The sequence below is a fragment of the Copadichromis virginalis genome, linkage group LG22, assembly GCF_057382275.1.
Source record: "Copadichromis virginalis isolate Kocher_CV1m ecotype Utaka linkage group LG22, C_Virginalis_male_GT1.1, whole genome shotgun sequence".
Classification (NCBI taxonomy): domain Eukaryota; kingdom Metazoa; phylum Chordata; class Actinopteri; order Cichliformes; family Cichlidae; genus Copadichromis; species Copadichromis virginalis.
The window spans coordinates 24,323,312-24,346,324 of record NC_140638.1 but is presented as its reverse complement, the minus strand read 5'-3'; the positions used below and the strand labels follow the sequence as shown (position 1 = coordinate 24,346,324).

Genomic DNA, 23,013 nt, shown 5'->3' with positions numbered 1-23,013 from the left:
ATCCTGTAGGCGGGTTCCCAGTGGAGATGTATTGTGGATGTGTGCGTCTGAGATGGTGGTAAAACGAGTTGAAAGCACGGTAATCCTCGGCGCATCCATCGACTCCACAAATGACACGGAAATCTGGACTGCGACTGTGTGCAGTATTAATGTGACTTAAGAGAGACTTCAATGTTAACGCCACAAAGACGAAGCAAATCACACACCTCCAACAGGCCATTGTATTAGACTAAAGTCAAGCAAAAAATATGTTGCAGTGTGGAGCTGTTGCCGCGCTAGTTTGGGAAATACCAAGTTCATGGGGGGAGGGGGGTATTACAAACTGGAGCTGTAAAAACAAAAAATGGTCACAAATAAGGTAAAATGATATAACACCTATAAGAGTTTATTTTAAATCAATGAAGAAGAAATTTACCTATCATACTGACTGTGTTTTATGAACGTACAAACCACTAAATTGTATATAGAAGCAAAAATTGAGATGTGCACCCCCCTTCGTGTTCCATGTTAGTTGTTACCCAACTCCGTTTGAATTTGGAGTCACAGGAATCTTCTGCACCTGAGCATTGAAAGAAAAACTGTGAGAGAAAACTTCGTCAAGAAAGAGAGGTAAGCAATTTTAATTTTTCGAATGTAAGTAGTGTGTAGTCTAATCACTGTTTTAAAGTCAAGCGGACAGAATAATAAATTTAATTTGAGCGCGGGAAGGAGTAATGTAGCATGCTAACGGATGCTAGCGTTAGCTTAGCAGCCCTCGCATGTGGTTCAGAGAACATTATTTAGTGAAGTATCTACTGTAATGTTGTGAGAATTCCTAGCTATGCTATTTATAAGGGGCAGTATTAGCCGTTTGTATTAACTTAAGTTAATAGGCACACTGAGAATTTCTTTCAATTAGCAAGAGAGCTAATTAACCACATTCAGGGTTTTCCAATTGTCTTTGACTGATTTACTAGCTGCTTGAATTCCCTCACAAGGTGTGGGTTTAAATTAATATTTTGATATTAATTGGATTTATTAAAGTGGGCTCAAAACAGTGTTATTCAGGAATCAGGCTGGTTGGTAAAACAAGTAGCGCTGTGTATCGATTCAAAATTGAAACAGAAGATGGCAGCACTGTATGTGCAAGGATGCCAGCTGCCGTTAAACCCCGAAGAAGAAGAAGAAGCTGTATCCCAGAATTCATAGCGCGGCCTAGCTCAGTTTCCAAAAATGGCGGCAGCTAGTTAGTTTTAAAATTTCTCTTATTACTCTTTCTAGGTCACAAAATAAACGTTTAACATATTTTCAGGCGAGAATGTAGCCGTGTAAACTTCAAATATCTGGACAGTTTATCAAGACACCACATATTTTCAAAAGCGCTCCGACGTTTTCGGAGACGTCTGTTACCCACTAGCTCGATAGCTAGCCGGGGTTTAACGCTCACTAGAGCCGTGAGAACACCGGACTCCGGGCGAACCATTTTCAAAACCACCGCCGTCTTTCACTACTCAGGTGAACATGATATATAAGTCACTTAAATAACTTAAAAATGTTATTGTTTGGCTTTTTTCAGTATTTTATTTGTTCCTGAGTAAATCGGTTTGGCTGAGATTAAAGTTATAGTTTTTACACAGCTGAATAAACGTCAAGCAGACAACTGATTATCAGAAGTGTGAGATGCTGGAGAATATACTCCGGTGTCCTTTTATATTTTAGATAGCAATGAGCAATCTGCAAATTTCTTTAAAATGTAATAAACTATCATCTTGCCTTTATTTTTAGTTAGCACATACCTTAAACACTTAAAGCTATAAGCTAATGATCGTTATGTAAGAGCAGATACTGCTGGTGCAATAAGCTGTACATTTTACGTCCAATGGATGCATGATCTGGCAGCCCTAGTCAGCATAATCTTATTGATGAAATTCAATGACACAAATCTGGGTGAGTAAAAGTTCACCGGGCAATATTGTATAACCCTTTCAGACCTCAGCCGGGCTGTCTGGACATTTCTTTTCTATAATAGCTTTAAAAAGGGTAAAAATGTTGAACAATCAAAACGATTCTTTGACGTGAATCAATTTGATTCTCATGGGACTCAATTAAGATTCAACTTTTCAAATGTTTTTAACATAACACTAATTGTAAACATTTGTCTTGCAGGTGACTGAGCAATGGAGAAGCTGGATGATGTAACAGTATCTGTCCTTAAAGGTTATATTTGATAATATATTTGTGTGTGTGTGTGTGTGTGTGTGTGTGTGTGTGTGTATATATATATATATATATATATATATATATATATATTAAAAAAACAGTTATGTTTGTGCAGTTATGTGCTTGCACAGTTTAACTGGTGTTTGTCTTTTTGTTAGCTGCAAGCATTGACGAGCGCATGCTTTTAACATTGACCCGTGATGATCTGAGGGACCTTTTTTCTGGGCCTGAGCACTTTCTCAGAAGAAAACATGTGTGGTCAATAATTCATCCTGAGGTATTATGTAAAAAATATTTAGTTCAACTAATCTCCAGAAAGTATGCTTTTATTTTAGCAGTACTTGACATTTTTATTTTCTCACCCTAAACCAGGAAGACCATCCGCTACCACAGAAACCTGAAACAACTTCTTCACCCAGGGTAGTTGCAACAGGCCCTCCAACTGCTGATGCTAATGTAAGCCAGCTGAAAACCTTGCAGCTCCCCAGTCCTCCGGAATATGTTCTGTACACCGACAGTGAGTTGGAGCAATGCCGAAAGAGTTACCTGGAGTTGGCCTGCTCCGGCAGGGAACAGGCATGCGTCATGTCAAAAGAACTGAGATGCAGATTGGTGAGAAATACAATCACAAGTATGGTGTCCCTTTTGAGAGCAAGCCAAGGCCAAATGGAGCGATACCCCTCTAAGACCGAAATCACTGCAATGGCTAAAAAAGTTGTGGAATATTATCCTATGCTGCAGGATAATGATGCAAGCGTAAAACACGTAAGTTCTTGTATTTGTGTCTCATATATAAATCATTTTGTTTTGTTCAGGGGGCATGATATATATGTATTTTCACCAGGAGAGCATTAATGCCAAGTTACAAAAAAGGCTGCAAAATATGAAAACCCCAGTAAAAAGGCAAGGACCAACACCGGAGAGGGGACGGCCCAAGAGAAGGCTCACTGACCTCTACCCAAGGGATGAAGAAGCTGATGATGAAGATGCTGATCGCAGTTCTTCCAGTGGTGCATCTACTCTGTTATCACCTGTCAGAAATTCTGACAATGCCTCCACTTCATGTGAGTACTAGTAATTTTGTAAAATGGTTATCAACACACAGCCAGTAGTAGCTAATGTTTTGTGGAAGTCTACTTCAGTAACAATGAAAAACCAAAATGCTCTTGTACTTCTCTCTATCTTAGCTGACAAGGATAGTCGGCAAATACAAGCAAGACATTACAAAACATTACAAGAAATGTGTAAGAAGGCAAAACCAAACCAAGAAGATGTGTCCCAGCTATTAGACCTCGAGTTTGAAGCCAGAAGATCCTTCATTGACTCAGACACCATGAAAGAGGAGAACAGAGCTTGCCTCATCTTGGATGCATATCCATGCTTTAAAGAATTGCATCATGTAAGTTTTTGGAAGAGTTAATAAATAATCACTTTAATTTCAAATATATTTGGTGTGGTAGTAAAGTTATTTTGATTTTATTTGTCTACTTATTTTTTTAAACCTATTGTAGGCGTTGGGTGAGCTTCGCAGAATTTTGGATCCCCACAACAACAAGTTCATCAGTCAAGTAAAACTGAGATGGGAAGAATTCTGCTCCAGGGTAGAGTTCTACGGTGTGTCAAAGAAGGCAATGAATCCACCAATGACCATGGACAAAAGTAAGTTTTACCATTTGAATACAAAGTTCTCATCCTTTAAAATTTATGTTTATGAAGGTTTGTTTCTGCTTTGTCCAGCTGAAGCCCACCTTGCACTGATGAAGGCTCTTCCAACCCTCTTTCCCACACCTGCCCATCCACCAAAAAAGATGGGGAATGCTTCTGAAGCATTTCTACATGTCCTGAAGGTAAGTTTTATAAAATTTGCTTATAAAGATCTACAGAAAATTTGGCAAACAAAATATTTCGGTCAAACATGACTCAAAAATGCTTTTTCAGTTTCAGCCGAAAGACTTAAATCTATAATTTATTGTTTTCATTAATTTATAACGTATTTAATGTACACGAGTGTGGTCACATAAGGAGTCGCTTGATAAACCATAAGTCAAAACTACTATAAAATGTGTGTAACCAACAAAGAACAAGATAATGACATCTCCAACGTTATGACCAATTCCCAGCAAAAAAACATACAATTAACATAAGATGTTGACTGTCATGTCTTTTGTGTCTTGCAGCCTACAGAAGATCCAGATGCTGTCCTCCAGAAACGAAGCTTGTCATGTCCAGTAGTGATGTTCGATGGCTGCAAGTGTGTCATTGCTGTTGGTAATTTACCAGTTACAACATTTGACAAAGAAAAAATTGGTGAGGCTATGATATATGTGATGGCATACTTTTATGCACTCCATCTGACTTACCCCAAATGCGTGGCAACCCTGCTGTCTGTCATTCAGACAGAAGTTCTCCAGGATGCCATTCATGAGCATGACACTACATCATCTTACAGAAAAGCCCTGGCAGAATGGCATGCATTTATTGGAAAGTAGTGTGTAAATTTCAGATAAGATTAGGAGAGGGCACTTCTGTTTTGTTTTTGTTTGTTTTTTCAATCTGGGTCTTATTTCTAAAATGGAAAATGTTCATTTACTCACCCAGACAAGTTTTGTGGTATTTGGTGTCATTCGGAAGAAATTTGAATCTTTGTGGTCTTCCTATGTCACTCGTCAATTTTAATGGGGCAATGGCGAAACCTCTAAGGCTGTTGAAATGTTGAAACCACTTAAACAAACTCATAATGTTGGACCTGTACTGTTCAATTGTATCTTTATTATCTGCAGGTTATTGTTAAAGTGGACAAATAAAGATGGACACTTTTACTCTGTTTCAGTTTTGTTTTGTCCTTAATCAGCAATATAATCTTAAAGTAGTGTTTAGCTAAATTTAAAAAGAAGAAATTTCTTAAAAATGATTTAATGTACTAGTTTTTAGATTATTTGCCTTGATTTGTTTGTTAGAATAAGTGTTTTATGCCTATTTTCAGATTTAATTTCTTCAACATTTTACTTAGAACAAGTGGTTAAAGCTTATTTTACGTTTCAAGCCATGATTGGTTGCCTGGAATAAGTGTAAAAGACTTATTTTTAGCTTTATTATCTTTATTTGTGGCCTACAATCAGTGGTTAAAGCTTATTTTAAGTTTCAATTGTTCTAATTTGTTGCCTGTAATAAGTGTAAAAGACTTATTTTTAGCTTTATTATCTTATTTGTGGCCTACAATAAGTGGTTAAAGCTTATTTTAAGTTTCAATGTTCTGATTTGTTCCCTGGAATGAGTGTAAAATACTTATTTTTAGCTTTATTTAAATCTAGATATTGTTCTTATTTCAAGAAATCTTATTAAGAAAAAAACACTTACCCCATGGGCAGATAATTTCACTTGTTTTAAGCAAATCTTCACCAAAAATAAGTGTATTTTTCTAGTATTAAGGAGGTGGGTTTTTGCAGTGTGAGTGGAGTTTTTTCTCCTCCTCTCACCTCATGTTATGTATTTTTGTTGTTTTTTCCTATCAGCCTACCTCTCTGACTGTCACGGTCCTGGGTCGGTGACCCAGTGTTTTGAGTTTCTTGTATCTCTGAGTTTTTGTATTACGATCTTAGTTCTCTTTGTTGCCCCAGTTTATTTTTTAGTCTAGTGTCTTAGTTTGGCTTTCTTGTATTCTCTTTAGTTTTCTGAGTATTTAGTTAGCCGCCCTCTGTGTCTCCCTGTTATTGTTCTCTGTGTTTCTTAGTTGCTCTGTCTCCCCTAGTCAAGTCTATGTTACATGTTTTACTTTGAAGGTCTGTGTCCTACGTGAATGTATTGAGTTTCGCTTCCCTTGGGTCTCGTTATGTCCGATTTCTCCCAGCTGTGCTCCCCTTCTATGTCTCATTCCCCTTGTTATTTCCCAGTGTATTTAAAGCCCTGTGTTTCTCTGTGTCAGTGTCGCGATCTCACTCATGCTGTGTGTGATTCTCCCCGTGTCTCCTGGTATACATTATAATTAGCTTTTCACAGTTTAGTTTTGTATTGTTTGTGACCTGTTTTCCAGCAATAAAGCTGTGCTTTTGAGTTCAAGTTCTGTCCCCGTGAGTTTGCGTTTGGGTCCAACTCCTGCCTACCACACAGCCGGATCATGACACTGACATGTCTTCTCAATGTGATGTTTGTGTAAAGTTTGGTCAGAAGGTTCCTTTGTAAGTGCGCATGCGCCACAGCTGCCTGCTGTAACCTATAATTTCCTTTGGGATTAATAAAGTATTCTGATTCTGATTGTGGTCTCTACATGCATGGTTCCCACCGTGAAGCATGGTGCAGGAGGTGTGATGGTGCAGAGGTGCTTTGCTGGGATGCTGTTGGGGATTTATTCAAAACTGAAGGCACACTGAACCAGCATGGCTACCACAGCATCCTGCAGCGACAAGTCATTCCATCTGGTTTGCATTCAGTTGAACCATCATTTATTTTTTAACGGGACAATGACCCCAAACACACCTCCAGGCTGTGTTGGGGCTATTTGACCAAGAAGGAGAGTGATGGGGTGCTGCGCCAGATGGCCTGGCCTCCACAGTCACCTGAGCTAAACCCAGTGGAGATGGTTTGGGATGAAATGGACCTCAGAGTGAAGGCAAAAGAGCCAATAACTGCTCAGCATCTCTGGGAACTCCTTCAAGACTGTTGGAAAACCATTTCAGGTGAAGACCTCATGAAGGTCATTGAGAGAATGCCAAGAGTGAGCAAAGCAGTAATCAAAGCAAAGAATGGCTATTTTGAATAATCTAAAATATATAACATGTTTTGAGTTATTTCACCCTTTTTTGTTTACTGGATAATTCCATATGTGTTCATTCATAGTTTTGATGCCTTCAGTGAGAATCTACAATGTAAATAGTGATGAAAATAAAGAGTGTGTGTCCCTGTGTTTGTGAAGCCCTCTGTAGCTGATAATGGGCTATAAAAATAAAAGTGACTTGATCTAAAGTAGACAATAGAAGCACCCCATTCTGAAGAACAAGCCTTCAGAATCACCCAGCTTTCAAAGTTGACCTTGATTAACTATTTTCAGCAAACATAACTCAAGGGGAACTTACTATCACACTTCAGACAGAGTTTGCCCTAGTCTTCTTCTTAGTCTGTTGCTATTTCTCCCTTTTTGTGGTTTATTTATATTTCTATGCAAACCATAAAGTTTGAAAAATCAGCTGAAGATCTGTTTATTTTATTATTTGTCTATTTTTAGCCACAATTGATAAAAAACATGATTACATAACACAATCTAAACACTTAAAATATAGATATACAATATTTGGAGTTTTGATGTTGGATGTTGCCTAGTTTACTTTCATTTATTATGTTATTTAGTTTTAACTTGCATGGGAAAGTTATGGGAAAGTTACTGCCCCTGTAAGGTTAATGTCTGTATAGGCACGAGTGTATGCATACATTTCTGAGAGTGTATATGGTATATGCTGCTGTGTGTACTGGGCACTGCGTCCATCTCCTTCTTGCTCGAGCTCCAGTCTGTTGCGGTAATGAAGATCAATGAGAGGAAAGGTGGAGGCCGGCCGAGATCCAGGTACTGTCTCCCTGTTTCAGGCCAAAGCTCTATCGATCCTCCTGTGGTGCACTCTGCCAGCATCTGATAAAGGGCTTCTGTGCACACACACACATACACACACAAACACACACACTTACTCATGTGCACTACCAAAGAAAAACACCAAGTCGCTGAGCTTACTCCCTAATGCTGGCCAAGGAGTTAAGCCTCCATCACACTTTTACAGTTTTCTGTCTCAAGCACCTGAAGGAAAATGTAGAGCTCACATTTCATCATTGTCAAATAATGCTAGCTGAGTATAGCTATTTTTCACACTGCAAATTGCCTTGTGGTGGTGTTGCCTTCAAGTACGCTTTGTAATCTCCTACTTCAGAATACAGATGATGGGAACGGAAGTCTATCATGCATTCAAGTGCTGTTTTGTCGGCAATTACAAGAAAATGCCTTCTGCAATAATAGCAGACAATCTTAATGGAAGTTGTAATATTGTGGAGATTGGCCTGTGACGCTGTTTTCTTGTCGACTGTGAAAGAAAGGTGGATTATAAGATTTTGTTGATGGCTTTTATGCAATTATAAACAAAAACATTTAATTTGTATTCACATCAAATGAACAAAAGTGTCGACAGCTCTGTGTCCCCATTTCCAAAAAAGTCAGGGCAAAATGACTATACTGATTTACAACTTACAAATGAAATATAATATGAATAAAGATAAAAATCTCAAACACTGAAGCTGCTCAGTGTCCACAAGCTTGATTTTGTTTTAAAAGTAAAATGTTTTTCAGCTGCTAAATAGTTTAGGACCTCATTTATACTCCACAGTTTCATAATGTGCTGTGTTTTTCGGTGACAGGCCGTTTAAGCAACTATTTTTTTTAATTGCAGACATGTTCTTTTAAGACAGAATTTGGCTTGAAATTGTTGCACCAGGACTGGTTCTTATATGACTTTACTACTCTAATTGAACACAAGCGCTTTTTACTAAAAGCAGATCACTCACCCGATCACACATAATATTCATATAGCACTTTACTGTCACACTCGACGATCAATATCTTGCCCAAGGATACATTGACATGCAGACTGGAGGAGTCACCTCCTGATCATGAATGCAAAATATCTCATTTTGAATTTGATGGCAGCAACACATCTCAAAAAGTTGGGATAGGGGCAAAAAGTAAAGATGGGATGCGATAAGAAAATTTTCACTAAATTTGCAATATTACCTCATCTAAAATTTAGCAAATTCCGAAACACTTTCGCAATAATTTTTCTGTGTGGTTTCATATGGTTTTCGTCCCATTTTGTAGAAATTACTCCAAAGTAATGGAATGCTACCCACCTTGCATGCTTAACCATATGACCCAACCTTACAAATCTTGCATAGCAAGTATGTGATATTGTTTGTGATATTGTAAGAGCTAAACATTGCATCTGGATAACTTCTGTACTTAACCACATTATAGTGGTTATATATATTTTAAATATACATATGCAAAATGCTAGTAACAGAAACATGGCCAGGCAAAACATTGCCTGGCCACCTAACAGTCAGTATTACCGTAAAAGTATATTGCTATTGGCTAACTGTATAAGTCCAGTATGTGTGCATATTGGTTTGTCCATTACTTTGAATGAATTTAGCTTTAATAGCCACTACATGGCCTTTACAATATCTATGTAATGATATTCAGACTGGAACAAAATTTAAGGACCTTGAATGAAAGGATAGTAGTGAAAGATTTCACTAAATTTAACAGTAGTGCCAAGTTCCAACCTAAAATCCTCAAATGATCACATCATCCCCAAATGCCTTTGGAAATTTGCCCAAGATCTATCCTAATATGTTCTAAAAGGTGCTAATTGTCTTGACTTCCCCAGAGCTGTATTTCTAAGCGAAATAGTTCAAGAGAGATTAGATAAGTGTACTTTCCAGACAAATAGCTCTTTTTTCCTGCTTTATAGTGTTTCAGGCAATTAAAAGAGTTGGTGAATGCCAACGCCTGGCACGGTACAGCTATTTCATTTAAATGAGCAAGGCAGAGAAGACTTTCCCTCAAATGGATAGTGGCTGGTCCTGGGCCAGTTTTGCATGTCTCCCTCTGATGAAAAAGGTAAGGCCATGCAGGGGAGGTAGCTGTGGTCATATCTGAGCCAAATGAGCATAAATTTGCTACACGCTTGCAATTAGCTTGACATTGCTGTTAATGCTTTGTGAACTACCCCAACTGCCCCGTGATGCCAAACGTGCACTGGATTAATTTGCCTAATTAGCATATAAAACATGCTTATTTTGTTCTACATGGTGGTTTGTTTTTATATTATTCATAAGTGTTGGGGTAAAGCCTTTTTTATGCATGCGCGTGTGTGTCTGTGCAAACAAAGACAAAGAGATATTAAAAATAGTTAAGTCAAGCAGGCGTTAGCTTTGGGCAAATGTTAGCCTAAGCCACCCTGTGTTTGCATCTCCCTTTGCCAGAGTGTATTTCTCTGTCACAGCAGACATTTCACTTTTCTGCCTTCCTTTTGTGAGCAAATGAGACAAGAAACTTGAAGACGTGGGCATTTCCTAGCTCCAAGCAATCCACCAAGGCTTCTTGTCTTTTCCCCTCATCCTTCTCATGCTTGTCCTTGCTCTCTCTCCATCTTCTTATCATCTTCGTTTCTATTTCTCCTCAGGTGACGCTTAGGGAGACAGGCAGTGCTCTCAGATGGGTGGATGGATGGACAGATGGATAGATGGTAGGTGGACAGACAGTAAACACTTGTCCTCCATTACGACAGACGAGAATCGCATGATACAATTTGTCTGGCATTTTTGCCTGATATGCCTATCACACAACTCAATCCACTTAGAGATGATGCGGGGCAACTTGTCGCATCCATATGAAAGTGTAGGGGAGAGGAATCCCAAAGAAAACAGACAAACATGCGCGAGGCAGTTGTGTCAATCCATTCCATTGTTTAAATGCATGCAGGAACACTCATACAACCCTAGAGTTCACACTATTTCAATCCTATTCTTCAAGGTTATTAAAATAGCAATTATATTAACCCCAATCAAAAAGAAAAGGTTGCAGGAAGCATCTATGCTCCAATAGTTCAGGTGCACTACCCATTAAAGTTTAACAACCATTGGTTGTATAATCGTAAAGCACATATGCATACACAGACAAAACGAAACTGGCCCCTTGTGCCATCCACTATCTCTCAGTGCCGTGGTGGCGTTATGCATTTTTATGTTGAGCCGAGGCCTCTCTCTAAATAGGGGTGTCATGGGTGTGAGGTTTGGTAACCTTGTGCTTTATTGTCTCAGGGCTGGAAAATGGGTTTTATTCCAGGCTGAAGATGAGATAAGGCTCTGTCAGGAATCCCGGCCTCTCTGCCTCTTACCCTCGCTGCTGGAGGCTTATTGCAGCAGAGAGGACTAACATTCCATCTCTCCCTTGCTCTGTCTTGTATAGATTTTCCCTTCTGCCACTTTCATTACATTTGGCACTTTCTTCTCTGCTTTGACTTTCATGTTCTTTCCTCGCACCCTCAATTTCACCCGTCTTCATTATGCTGTCATTAAAACCAGTTCTGATTTCATTGCGATCATTTATCATTCTGTTGCATGGATTCATTATCACGATTTTTTACTGCTTGCCCACCCCACCACCATCCCCTCCCTTCTTTTGTCTTCCTCTCAGTCTGACCCTTCAGTGAAACGGCCCATGTGCATTTCAGTACTGTGTGTAAGCCTTGGCAAGTCAGAGAAAGACAAAAAGATAAAGACTGTGGAAAAAAAAGGGCAGTTCTTTCTTAACACTTCATGCATAATCCACTTCTTATTCGCGTTCATATACAGCCGTAGTCTGACCGCTGCTATTTCTGCTACCATTTATCCTCCCCCTGCCCCTTCCCCACCTGAAACCACAACCCATCAAGTCACATCTGGCGACAGGCCTTCTTCCTCGTAAATTGCTGCTGCTGGATAAATATGTGTGCAGCTGTTAGCCTGTGCTCACACTTTACCTTTAAGTGCCCCCCCATTGCTCAGGTTTGACTAGTCATAAATTTTTCCGGGCGTGGAGGCAGGTGGCCTCACTGACTATGATGCTTCCTGATTCCTATATTTCTTTCTCATATAAAGAAAAGCTTGGTGAAAAATACCAGTATGTCAAAATAAACAGATCCTTTAAGAAAAAGAGCTATTTCAAAAATAATGTTCTCAAAGACATTACTTTGCCCATGATCACAGGTGGTACACATTAAATTTGATGATGTGTTTGGATAACTAAGCCTTATCAGGAAAGATACTTTGGCATTTGCCATTTTCATTCTAATAAAAATCATTCTAATTCTAATAAAATACTGATTACTGATTCGGCTAATGTAGTGACCTCCGGGGATGCTTTTCAGCGTTTGCTTTTAGAGTTTCCGTCGCTGTCTGTCCCTAATTTCTCTAGCACGGTAACGAAGCATGGGGTTGAGCATTATATTCCCATGGTCAGGCCCCCGGTGTTCGCGCGCGCGCGCCACCTCGACCCCGCGAAACTGTCCGTCGCTCAGGAAGAGTTTGCAGCCATGGAGCGCCTTGGCATTGTGCAGCGTTCGAACAGTGCATGGGCCTCTCCGCTTCACATGGTGCCCAAATCGGACAGTCGGTGGCGGCCATGCGGAGATTTCCGTAGTTTAAATAATGCCACGGAGAATGACCGTTACCCCATCCCCCACATTCAGGATTTTTCTGCCAATCTCGCCGGAACGTCGATTTTTTTCTAAAATTTACTTGGTGCGGGGGTATCACCAAGTTCCCGTGCACGCGGAAGACGTTCCTAAAACCGCTGTCATTACCCCCTTCGGCTTGTTCGAGTTTTTGCGCATGCCGTTTGGCCTGAAAGGTGCCGCCCAGACCTTTCAGCGGCTGATGGACTCCGTTTTGCGTGGGCTGTCGTTCGTTTTTGCTTATCTGGACGATATATTGGTGGCCAGCTGCTCAGCGAGCCAGCACGAGTCCCATCTGCGCCAGGTTTTCCAGCGTTTGGCAGCGCACGGCCTGATCATCAACCCTTCCAAGTGCCAGTTTGGGTTGCCTGTTCTGGATTTCCTCGGGCACCGCATTTCCGCTGAAGGTGTGGTTCCGTTGCCCGACAGAGTCCAGGCCGTTTCGGCTTTTCCGCGTCCCACGTCGGTTAAAGCGTTGCAGGAGTTCTTGGGGATGATAAATTTTTACAACCGCTTTCTCCCCAGAGCTTCCCACCTGCTACAGCCACTCTATGCTGCCTTAAAAGGTAAAACAGCCAAAGATCCGGTTGACTGGCTGCCAGAACGCGTCCATGCGTTTTCCGCAGCCAAGTCTGCGCTGGCTGATGCCGCCCTGCTGGCCCACCCGCTTCCATCAGCGGAGATCGCATTGACCACCGACGCGTCCGACGTGGCAGTGGGTGGGGCGTTGGAACAGCAGGTTTCAGGTCTCTGGCAACCGCTCGCCTTTTTCAGTCGTACGCTCCGGGATGCTGAATGCAAGTACAGTGTTTTCGACAGGGAGTTGCTGGCCCTGCACCTTGCGACACGACATTTTCGTTTTTTCCTCGAGGGTCGCAACTTTACTGCGTACGTTGACCACAAACCTTTGACGTTTGCGATGTCCAAGGTCTCTGACCCATGGAGCGCACGCCAGCAGCGCCAGTTGGCAGCCATTTCAGAGTTTCCCACAGACATTCAGCATGTGGCTGGTAAGTCCACATGCTGACTGTCTCTCACGTGTGTTGGTTTCTCCGGTGTATGTCGGCGTCGACTACGCTGCCATGGCCGCCGAGCAACGTGCTGACCCGGACGTCCTTGCCCTTCAGTCTACAAAAACGGGCCTCGTGCTGGAGGACACCTCGGTGTGGCACGGCGGTCCGCGCCTTCTTTGGGACATTTCCACCGGCCGCCCCCGCCCGGTGGTTCCCCTTTCGTGGCGTCGTTGTGTTTTTGACTCGGTGCATGCCCTCTCTCATCCCGGTGTCCGGGTCTCGGTCAAGCTGGTCAGCGCCAGGTTTGTTTGGCCGGGCCTTCGCAAGACGGTGAAAGAATGGGTGGCGGTTTGTATCCCATGCCAACGCTCGAAAATCCACCGGCACACACAGGCACCCCTCGAACCTTTCCGTGTCCCGGGTAGGCGTTTCGATCACGTTCATGTGGACCTGGTTGGTCCCTTGCCGCAGTCAAAGGGTTTCACGCACCTTTTGACTGTGGTGGACCGCACGACCAGGTGGCCGGAGGCGGTACCCCTGGTGTCCACAACAGCGGTGATGGTGGCCAGGGCATTTTTGTCAACGTGGGTTTCACGTTGCGGTCCCCCTGCTGACATTACCTCGGACAGGGGCCCCCAGTTTGTTTCTGAGCTTTGGTCTGCTATGGCTGACGGCCTGGGGGCCAAGGTCCACTGCACCACAGCATACCACCCGCAAGCTAACGGGATGTGCGAACGGTTTCACCGGTCACTTAAGGCCGTGCTCCGGGCTTCCTTAACAAGTGGCGACTGGGTCGACCGTCTTCCGTGGGTTTTGCTGGGATTGCGTAGCGCGGTTAAAGAAGACCTTGGGGTTTCCCCGGCTGAACTGGTCCTCGGCCAGCCTCTCCGGGTCCCCGGGGAATTCTTACCTGAGAGCCCTCCCCCATGTTTCGATACCTCTTTGTTGCCTTTTCGCCTCCCAAGTAACTCACTTCCTGTTCCTGGTCCTGTGCACCACTGTCTGCCTGACACTTTTGTTCCGAGTTTGTTGGACTCTGCTCGTTTCGTTTTCGTCAGGCACGATGCCCATAGGACTCCGCTGCGTCCACCATATGACGGGCCATACAGGGTTCTTAAACCAGGCAACAAACATTTCATTTTGGACTTTGGCGGTCGGCAGGAGGTTGTCTCTGTTGACAGACTTAAGCCTTAAGCCTGCACATGTTATGCAAGAGGATCAGGTGGTCCCGGCCCAGGCCCCTCGCCGCAGCCGCCCACCTGCCACCAGGCTGATGGATTCTCTTTTTTCCCCCAGGAGCGACCCAAAATCAACGCATGTGTGGTGGACCACTAGAGGGCTCCACTCACACCCAGTGTATAGGAAGTGTGTTCCTGTGTTTTGTGGCGCAATATGCGCAGTTGATGTTGGAGATGAATAAAGAAGGAGTGTGAACTGAGAGCTCTGTGTCGTTGATGCTTACCTCCACAATACCCCTAAGTAACATTAGCTAATATTATGTTGAATACTAACTTAGCATGTTAGCTACAGCAGTAGTATGGTAGTAGTAGTATGTGAAATGATTTGCTTGTGATTATGTTTTATCTTGCGCTGCCCTTCTGACACACATGTAATTCCATAAATGTTGCCTAACATTCGTGAACTTTAGTCAAAATGGAGATTTGGGTACGGTGGCCCCAAGAGGTCAAAATGGATTGCAACTTAAGAAATTGCCAGCAAATAGAAAAATGCTGCAAAAGCACACAAAACACAATAGAAGTTGGATAAAACACAACGTAAGTAACCAAAACATGTGAAATAGTGCACTGAAACATGCTTACAGGAAGCAAAGGGTCCATCAGTGTTGTGAGGAAGAAAAATATGCAAGTTAATATGTGTTTTAATAACTATAAATACACATTTGCTATCAGCTGTTTATTGTTAGATTGTCAATTCTGCAGGTGTTCGGTCATATTATTGTGTCCCCAAAAACAGTTCCATTTTTTTACGTGTTTTTTTTTCTTTCCTATTTTGCTGCGTGTATTCTATTTTTATTTTCATTTCGTTCTTTTTCAGCATTGTGTTTTATGTGCTTTTGCAGTGTTTTCCTATTTGCTGGTGTTTTCTTAAGCTGCAGTGCATTTGAAGTCTCAGAAATGCAATATTGTAACTTCAGTGCCTAGACATAGCCAACAGATTTAAGTGCCCGTTGCCTTGTTTGAACAGAGCGGCCCATGAAAGAGTCAAATTCATGGCCTCGGTTATTGTTTCAGTGTGCCCCTTACCATCATGTCATAATGTGATTACTTGGAGTTCCTGTTTGGTGATGTCCCGCAAGGCTGCTAGAACTGTTCACAGGTATTTTTGTCACGTAATGATGTCTGCTAGCTACTAACTTCTGTTGTGATGTTACTGGTGCCGCCTGTGAACTTTGCTTTGGTTTTGGTTGGTACATGGATAATTCTTTTTATGTCTGTAATTTATGCAAAAGTGCAGTATGAATATTCATGTGTGAGTCTTAATGACTACATATTTCCAAGTCACGTTTAGTAGATCTTTGTTGTTGTTTGAAGGGGTGGTTAACTTAATAGAAACTCTGGCTTTAGGTTGTTAAAACAGCTTTTATTTAGAGCTCATTCATATTTCCTTGTGATACTAACTTCACAGGAACTCACCAGGAGATTGTGTTGCACGTAGCATAGGTATTCACGTAGAGTTTTATCACATATTTCAGGCTGTGGTTGTGCTGTTTCAATTTTATGCATTAAAAACTTGAGGCAATATATATCAATACTAGGCTGGTTTATTATTTTTCCTGTCATAATTACATCTAAACTACTGAGGTATATTTTCTACAGCTTAGACTGCTGCTTGTAGTCATGACTGATAATGTGTTTATATCATTTACTGATACTTTTTATTGAAGAGATTGCTTGGCCAAGCCACTGTTTTTTGACTTTTGTGTCAATAGTTTGACATGTGTAAAGTCAGCATTTTGAAAACCAGGGGACGTCAGGCATGTTTAAGGAGGAGTTCAGCACTTCACTCTGGGGAAAAAGCAGAGTTAGTTATTTAAATGGACTCTACTTACATTGCACTTTTCTGCTTAATTTGAGCAGCACTTTCTTACTACACACAGACACACAAACCCACAATGATGGATGCACAGGGGGCAACTTGGGGTTTGATATCTTACCCAAAGGTACTTCAGTATGCAAACTAAGGGAACTGGAGATCGACCCACTCGTTTGTTTGTTTTTGCTTTTGAGCTTTTTTTGTACAGATTAAGAAAATATGATATATGTCAATCTGAAAGGTTTAGAGGTGCCAAAACCACAAATACGTTAAGTTATCACTATGTTTGATTCTTTTTATTTTCATAATCGGTTTTTTGTTCGTGTTTAGTGCAGTTTACTTGTGATCTTTTGGTTTCAGCTTCCTCAGTGCCATCTTTTATAATGTGGTTAAGTCTTCATTTCTGTGTTCAGTGTTTCCCCACTGAGTTACTTAATGTCTTGTGAGCTACTTTTGTCATGTGTCTTGTTTCGTTTTATATTTTCCTTATTAGTTTCAGCTGTGGCTTGTTATCGTTCCCCGATTATATGTCCAAAGTGTTGTTTCCAGTTTTCAGTACCGGAGTCTGTTAACCTTCCGTGTTCTGTGGAAGATTTTGAATCTATGGTTTGTTTTCCTATCAGCAGTTTTTTTTGTCATACTCAGCCTTATTAAAAGTTATTTTTTTAACAAGTTTGCCTTGGAGATGCTTTTAAAGTTTCTTCCTAAAGTGGTAGCAGTGACAAAAACCGCTAATCTGCTAATCTGTGTATAACTAAATACCACGAATCAAAAGAGAAGTGAAATCATCGGTGTAGCTTTTCCTGAAAAACTCCTGATAGCCTTTCCATTCAGACAACATCACACTCACCGCGATGAAGCATGATTACCTGGAGAGCAATGTGCAAGTCTGATTTGTTTCTCAGTCATGAAAGGGTAAGATTTTATAATTGACCCAACCTCACAGAGTTAACACCGTTAGAAAAATATATGTTATACAACATGATGCCAGATATCAGTAAAATCCAGGATGCTGTTTTCCACAAATATTCTGTATGAATGTAATTCTTCTGTTCCAAGAGAGGAAATCTATTTGCTTGAAACACATTTACTTGTTAGGAGAAGTATTTTAAAGTTATTTCAGTTAAGAAGTGACCTACTGGCATGCAATATAAGTACAGTGCAAAGGCTGACCTTCAGTACTTAGTGTAGTGAGGATATTTAATGTGCATCTATGACATATTCCCATTTTAGACCTTCAAACTCAGAATATCCTCCTTCCAGAGAAATAAGGAAACCAGCTTGTGCGTGCTTAGTTATTTGATGAAAGGTAAACTTGTTGAGCGCTGTCAAAAAGAAAGGATTAATTAGGGTCATCACGCTTTCTGAATTAAAAAGCGTGATGATATATATATATATATATATATATATATATATATATATATATATATATATATGGCGCACTTATGTGTTTATGTCTGTGTGTGCATGACTGTGTAAGGAGGGAGCAGTGATCTCTCTGACAAATCAACTGCTATCACATCTCAGTTTCTTTTGTTCCCTTTGGTTTATTCGTTGTGCTTTGGTTCATGGCTGGTAGCTTTGCCAAAGGGTGCATAAGTGGTTCAATAGAACAACAATCTTACCCCAAAACCAAATATAACCAGGATGCCAACTTTCATCCCTTTGTGGACATAGAGTATGTTAATTGGTTGGACAGAACTGCAGTTAGGCCAGCTGTTTGATCTCCAAAGAACAGAGTTTTAAATGCCTGGAGGGACCCAAGAAGTTAAAGCTAGGCTGGTTTATATCAGCTAGAATAATACATTTTTCCATTTCATACACAGTCAAGTTAAAAACAACAGTCCCAATGTGGCTTTTTTAAAACAAAAAACAATTATTTGATCTTCTCTGAAACAGTGTCTATGAATAAAGGTGGTATATTCGACATCAGAAGGATATTTTGTTTTTATGCTAATTTATTTTTCCACAATATATGATATTAGTACATCTGAGAAAATTGGAATACCGTCCAAGAAACGTCCAAACTACTGTGAGCTTTCATATATTCAGTTTTTTAAATCAATAATATTTCCATTTTTTTGTTTTACCTTTGAGGATTACAGTTTATAGCTTATGAAAATCACATATTATAGTCTCATGTAGAAATAGTAATAATACCTTTGTCTCAGAAGCTATTTATTATTTTTAGTACTGCGTGTTTTAGTTTTGCAGCTGGAACTAAAATCTTGACTGTAACAAGTCCATTCCATGAACCTCTACTTGATTATTTGGCTTTAGGTGTAATTATGTTCAAACGTCTATGTCTTGTTCAACTAGAGATTTAAGATAGATTCAAATATTCTATAGACTGTCTCAATAACTGCCAGCTGTCTAGTCCCTAAGCAAACTCCAAACCTTAGCATTTTGCCCACCGTGCTGATGGGTAAGGTTCCTCTCCTGAAAAGTTTCTTACTGCTGCAACCAAAATAACTTTCATTCTTCAACCCAAAGCACGTTACTCCAAAAAGGCCTTCTACCAGCGACATACTCATAGCAACCTGGCTTTTCTTTTTGGCATCCAGCACTTTGCTGTCAGGCTGAATTTGCTGGGGCATTCGGTCCTGGTCTTTTGCCCCACTTGTAGATTATTGGCCTTACAGTTAAATTATTTATTTACAAAAGTCTTGTAAATCCCTTGCCAGTCTGTCATGCAGACCTTTTATGCTAACGGATGCCCAGAGGTCCTTAGATCTTGTCATGAAGACACTATACACTTCAACCACAAAGAGAACCCCATCACGTTACTGATCTGTTTTTCACTAGGTGTTTAAAATATTGTAAAGACTAAAAGACTATCAGTAGCACTTCCTGTAACAGCCAGTAATAATGTGGTAATGGTAGGATAATAATGTGAAAAACTATTTATGATACAAAAGCAGTAATAGAATAGTCACATATTGGTAACAATATATATAACCTGCTAGCAATAAAATGGTAATATTTGTATATATTTGTACTTTTGGTGGTGATCTCAAAATTATAAAGTAATACTGTTTGATGATTTTTGACTTCCACTTATGCTTCCACTTTGACTTCCACTGGATTACTTCACAGACAGACTTCCACTTTCCTCTTTCAAAATAAAGTCATCAGACTTCAAACAAAAAGGAATCATTCAAACAAACAAATGACAAACTTTTCAAGCATGGTAGCAGGTAAGAAAGATCATGTATATTCTCTTTTATCATATCGAGTAATTCTTATCCTATTAGTTTGTTGTGAAAGCCAGTGCCTTTATTTTGAAAGGTTAAATGTCATAGTTGTAAACCAAGGAAAAGTTAAGTATTTTTTTGTCTTATTAGCACATGGCTAATCTGGGCCCATGGTTGGTTATTATTTTTTTCACATTGTGAACAATACTTAATGACATTATTAAATAAATATAAATTTTCAGTTTTTAACTGGGACTGTAAGCTTGTAAATATGCCAGCACATGTCTGTGCCTATGTGCTATGCCTAACATAGTTAGCATTCTGTGGGTGAGTTATTCTTTAAGGATAGAAGGAAGACACAGTTGTTAAAGTGTGTTATAGAAAGAAGAAGTTTAAACATCCTTAAACCCATCCTTTAATCCAAGTTAAACCCACACTTAAATGGAAAATGGCAAGCGGTACTTATATAGTTCCTTTCTACTTAATTTTAACACTCCAAACACGTTCACGTGTGATTAGGCCCTGATTATTTTTTTGTAACATTAATTGTATTTGTTTCATTATTTCATGTTAAGTCAAATATCCCTTAACTAAAGGTAACTTATTATTTTTATTATTATAATTATATTTTTCATGATTTTTTAAATTATTATTATTATTATTATTATTATTATTATTATTTTTTATTTGCTGTTAAATTTGCTATTAAGCTTTAAATAAATGCCAGGTAAAGATAAGTAAGCTGAACTGTGACGATAAAATAAGGTTTTTATTTAGTTTATTTTTTATGTTTCCCTTCATTGCTACCAGAAGTCTGTCTATAAAAATTCTAATGTAATGTTATTAGAACTTTATTACTAACAGAGTATCATGTTGTTACCAGTAGATCATTATAAAATTTTTAATAAACAGGCATAAATTTGTTTTCACATTATTACCCATGTTTTGTTACCCAATAACATAAATTTCAAAGTAACATAACTCAGCTTGTTACCACTGTTGATACGAGATATATACTTGGATATTACTTTGGTGATTAAGTGGTCATAACTTGAAATATTCATATTATTATAAAGTTGTTTCCAACATCTTACCCCACTATAATTACATTATTACTGAGTTGTAACAGTGCCAACAAAATTTCAAGGCACTTCTTCAAAGAAAGGGGAAAAAAGCTGCTAATAATAACGTAATGTCTACTATATTAATCCCATAGGAAATTGCTTTGTCCTTTTTATTTAACCCATTCACCCAGTGAAGCAGTTTGTAGCTACCAATCCAGCAACCGGGGAGCAGTGTCCTTCCAATCATGGGGGTGAGCTATCCCTGCCCCTACAAAGGCTATGTTGGGCTGCTTACCACAACCAGTCACTGCACTGAGTAGCTCCATGTGATTTTATTCAGCATAATTTTATTCCAGATGCCCTTTCTGTCGTAACCCCAAAGAGATTTGTGCCTCCAGCTTGAATCAAACCAGCACAATTTAAATACTGTATCTATAAAAACAGATCTGCACTTATTTTCCACTATTGCAAACTCAAAATTACAAATGGCACGTTATGAGCTGCTTTTCTGGACGTATGACTGCAAATGACTTTTTCCACTTCTTTGGTGAATCTCACCTCATTCGAACACTCTGTAGCTCAAAACAAGGTCCAACCACGTGAAACACTTGACATTACCACAAGTGAGTGAGTCAGTGAGGGGTTGTTGCAGTTAGATGTTGTTAGCTTTGATTGCCATGACTGATTGGATGCTCCTTCATACAGGATATCCACCTGAGCCCTGTGCATCACATTACTTCTACTGAATATAAGTCAGGGTCATTATCAGCCAGTGAATAATGCGAGCAGGGGATGCTTGTGGGACAAGCCACATGTCTTTGTGGTGCACAGTGGGAAGCCTGGGCTGTAATTAAAGAAAATTAATTTGACTCTTCGTATGGAGCACAGGATCTTTTAATCGGAAAGACAATATGCTTCTAGACTGATTGATGTTGTAGAATAATGTGTGCCAGCGTGTATTTTGTCAGGGTGTGTGACTAATCTATCGTGCAGCTGGGAATGGCCTTCCGAGGACATTCCTCTTCCCCACCTGCCTCAGTTGCCATGTAACACCACAGATGTGCTTTATTTTTTGCCTCAACTCTCTTATCTCCTGACAGCATTTTAGCAAGTGACAGGCTTAATTACCCAAAAATATAACGACATCTAAAAATACGCAAAGCTACACAAATCTGATAGAGGGTAATGGTCTTAAGTAATGTCCTCTGTAGCAGTGTAAGAAATAATAATCCATCAGTGGAATTTGACAGCATGTGGAGTCAGAACTGTGTGTTGCGTGATAATGATTGATATTAAGATTTCATAAACATGCTTGGAAGATATTGCTTGTCAAAGCATATCATGTTATTGCAAGTTGAAACATGGCGAGCTGAAAGATGACTATGATCATGCTTGATTTGCTGCTGAGGAACAGCTAGCATCTTTGATGCAGCAGACAAGTGTGATACGAGCAGTCAAATTATTCAAAAATTGTTTCTCAGAGGGTTAGGGTGAACTTTTGATTGATGCCTGTCCTCATCTTGGAGCGGCAGCATTCCACGGCACCACTTCGGTTAGTGGTTGGGGGAGCTACTGACAGAGTGAGACTGCTGCCTGGCTCAGTGAAGCTGAGCACCAGCTCTTGGATTCCCCTTCCTTCTGTCACCATGCAGAGAGTCTCAGCTCTCTGTCTCGGTGCTTTTCTAGGTCAGGACGATCACAGCACTGCAGCACCACACAACTCACACGGAGGTGAAGTGCATCCTCACAGGCAACAGTAATCACACTCATTTAAGTGAGCATGTTTGTGTACTGCCCACACGCATTCGCAAATGTATAAATGCACAGAAAAAAGGGTAAAATGCCTTTGATGTGCATAGCAATTTGTCCTGTCCACTTCTTTTAAGCCCATGATTGAGTCCTTTAGAAGAGACAGAAAATACAAGAAAATAAAGAATGGCAACAATGCAACCAAAATAATTTTTAATTAACTGAAATATTCAATGATACAAAATAAAACCAAATCCTGGTTTCAAAGCCCTTGAAAATGTGGAAATATTCAGCATTTCTGCTTGAAAAATGAGTAAAGGTTTGAAATGCTCATCAGTAAAAAGCCAGAAGGATTTGCAAATTGTTGCAGATGTACTTAAGCTCTCTAAGCAATAATACTAATAAAAAAAATGTTAATTTTCATTCCTTGATCTGCATGATGTTCCATAAAAAAACTCGTCTTGTTGCGTCGCGGTTGTGCTGGTAATCATAT

General features: G+C 40.1%; 1 protein-coding gene across 1 annotated transcript; it reads left to right on the top strand.

Annotated features, from left to right (window-relative positions):
• Positions 1-529: 529 nt before the first annotated feature.
• LOC146683397 (uncharacterized) lies at positions 530-5,023 on the top strand. The gene is made up of 9 exons (XM_085446305.1): positions 530-609; positions 2,146-2,196; positions 2,358-2,476; positions 2,572-2,964; positions 3,044-3,263; positions 3,387-3,598; positions 3,711-3,858; positions 3,937-4,046; positions 4,377-5,023. The coding sequence occupies exons 2-9, from the start codon at positions 2,157-2,159 to the stop codon at positions 4,686-4,688; spliced, it is 1,554 nt and encodes a 517-aa protein (XP_085302431.1). The 5' UTR covers positions 530-609; positions 2,146-2,156; the 3' UTR covers positions 4,689-5,023.
• Positions 5,024-23,013: the final 17,990 nt, after the last annotated feature.

Bases quoted from the DNA above. Each gene is read 5' to 3' on its own strand.
- LOC146683397 (XM_085446305.1), top strand. From the start codon at position 2,157: ATGGAGAAGCTGGATGATGTAACAGTATCTGTCCTTAAAG. The intron at 2,477-2,571 runs GTATTATGTAAA...ACCCTAAACCAG, and splicing joins GGTCAATAATTCATCCTGAG to GAAGACCATCCGCTACCACA. The intron at 2,965-3,043 runs GTAAGTTCTTGT...TATTTTCACCAG, and splicing joins ATGATGCAAGCGTAAAACAC to GAGAGCATTAATGCCAAGTT.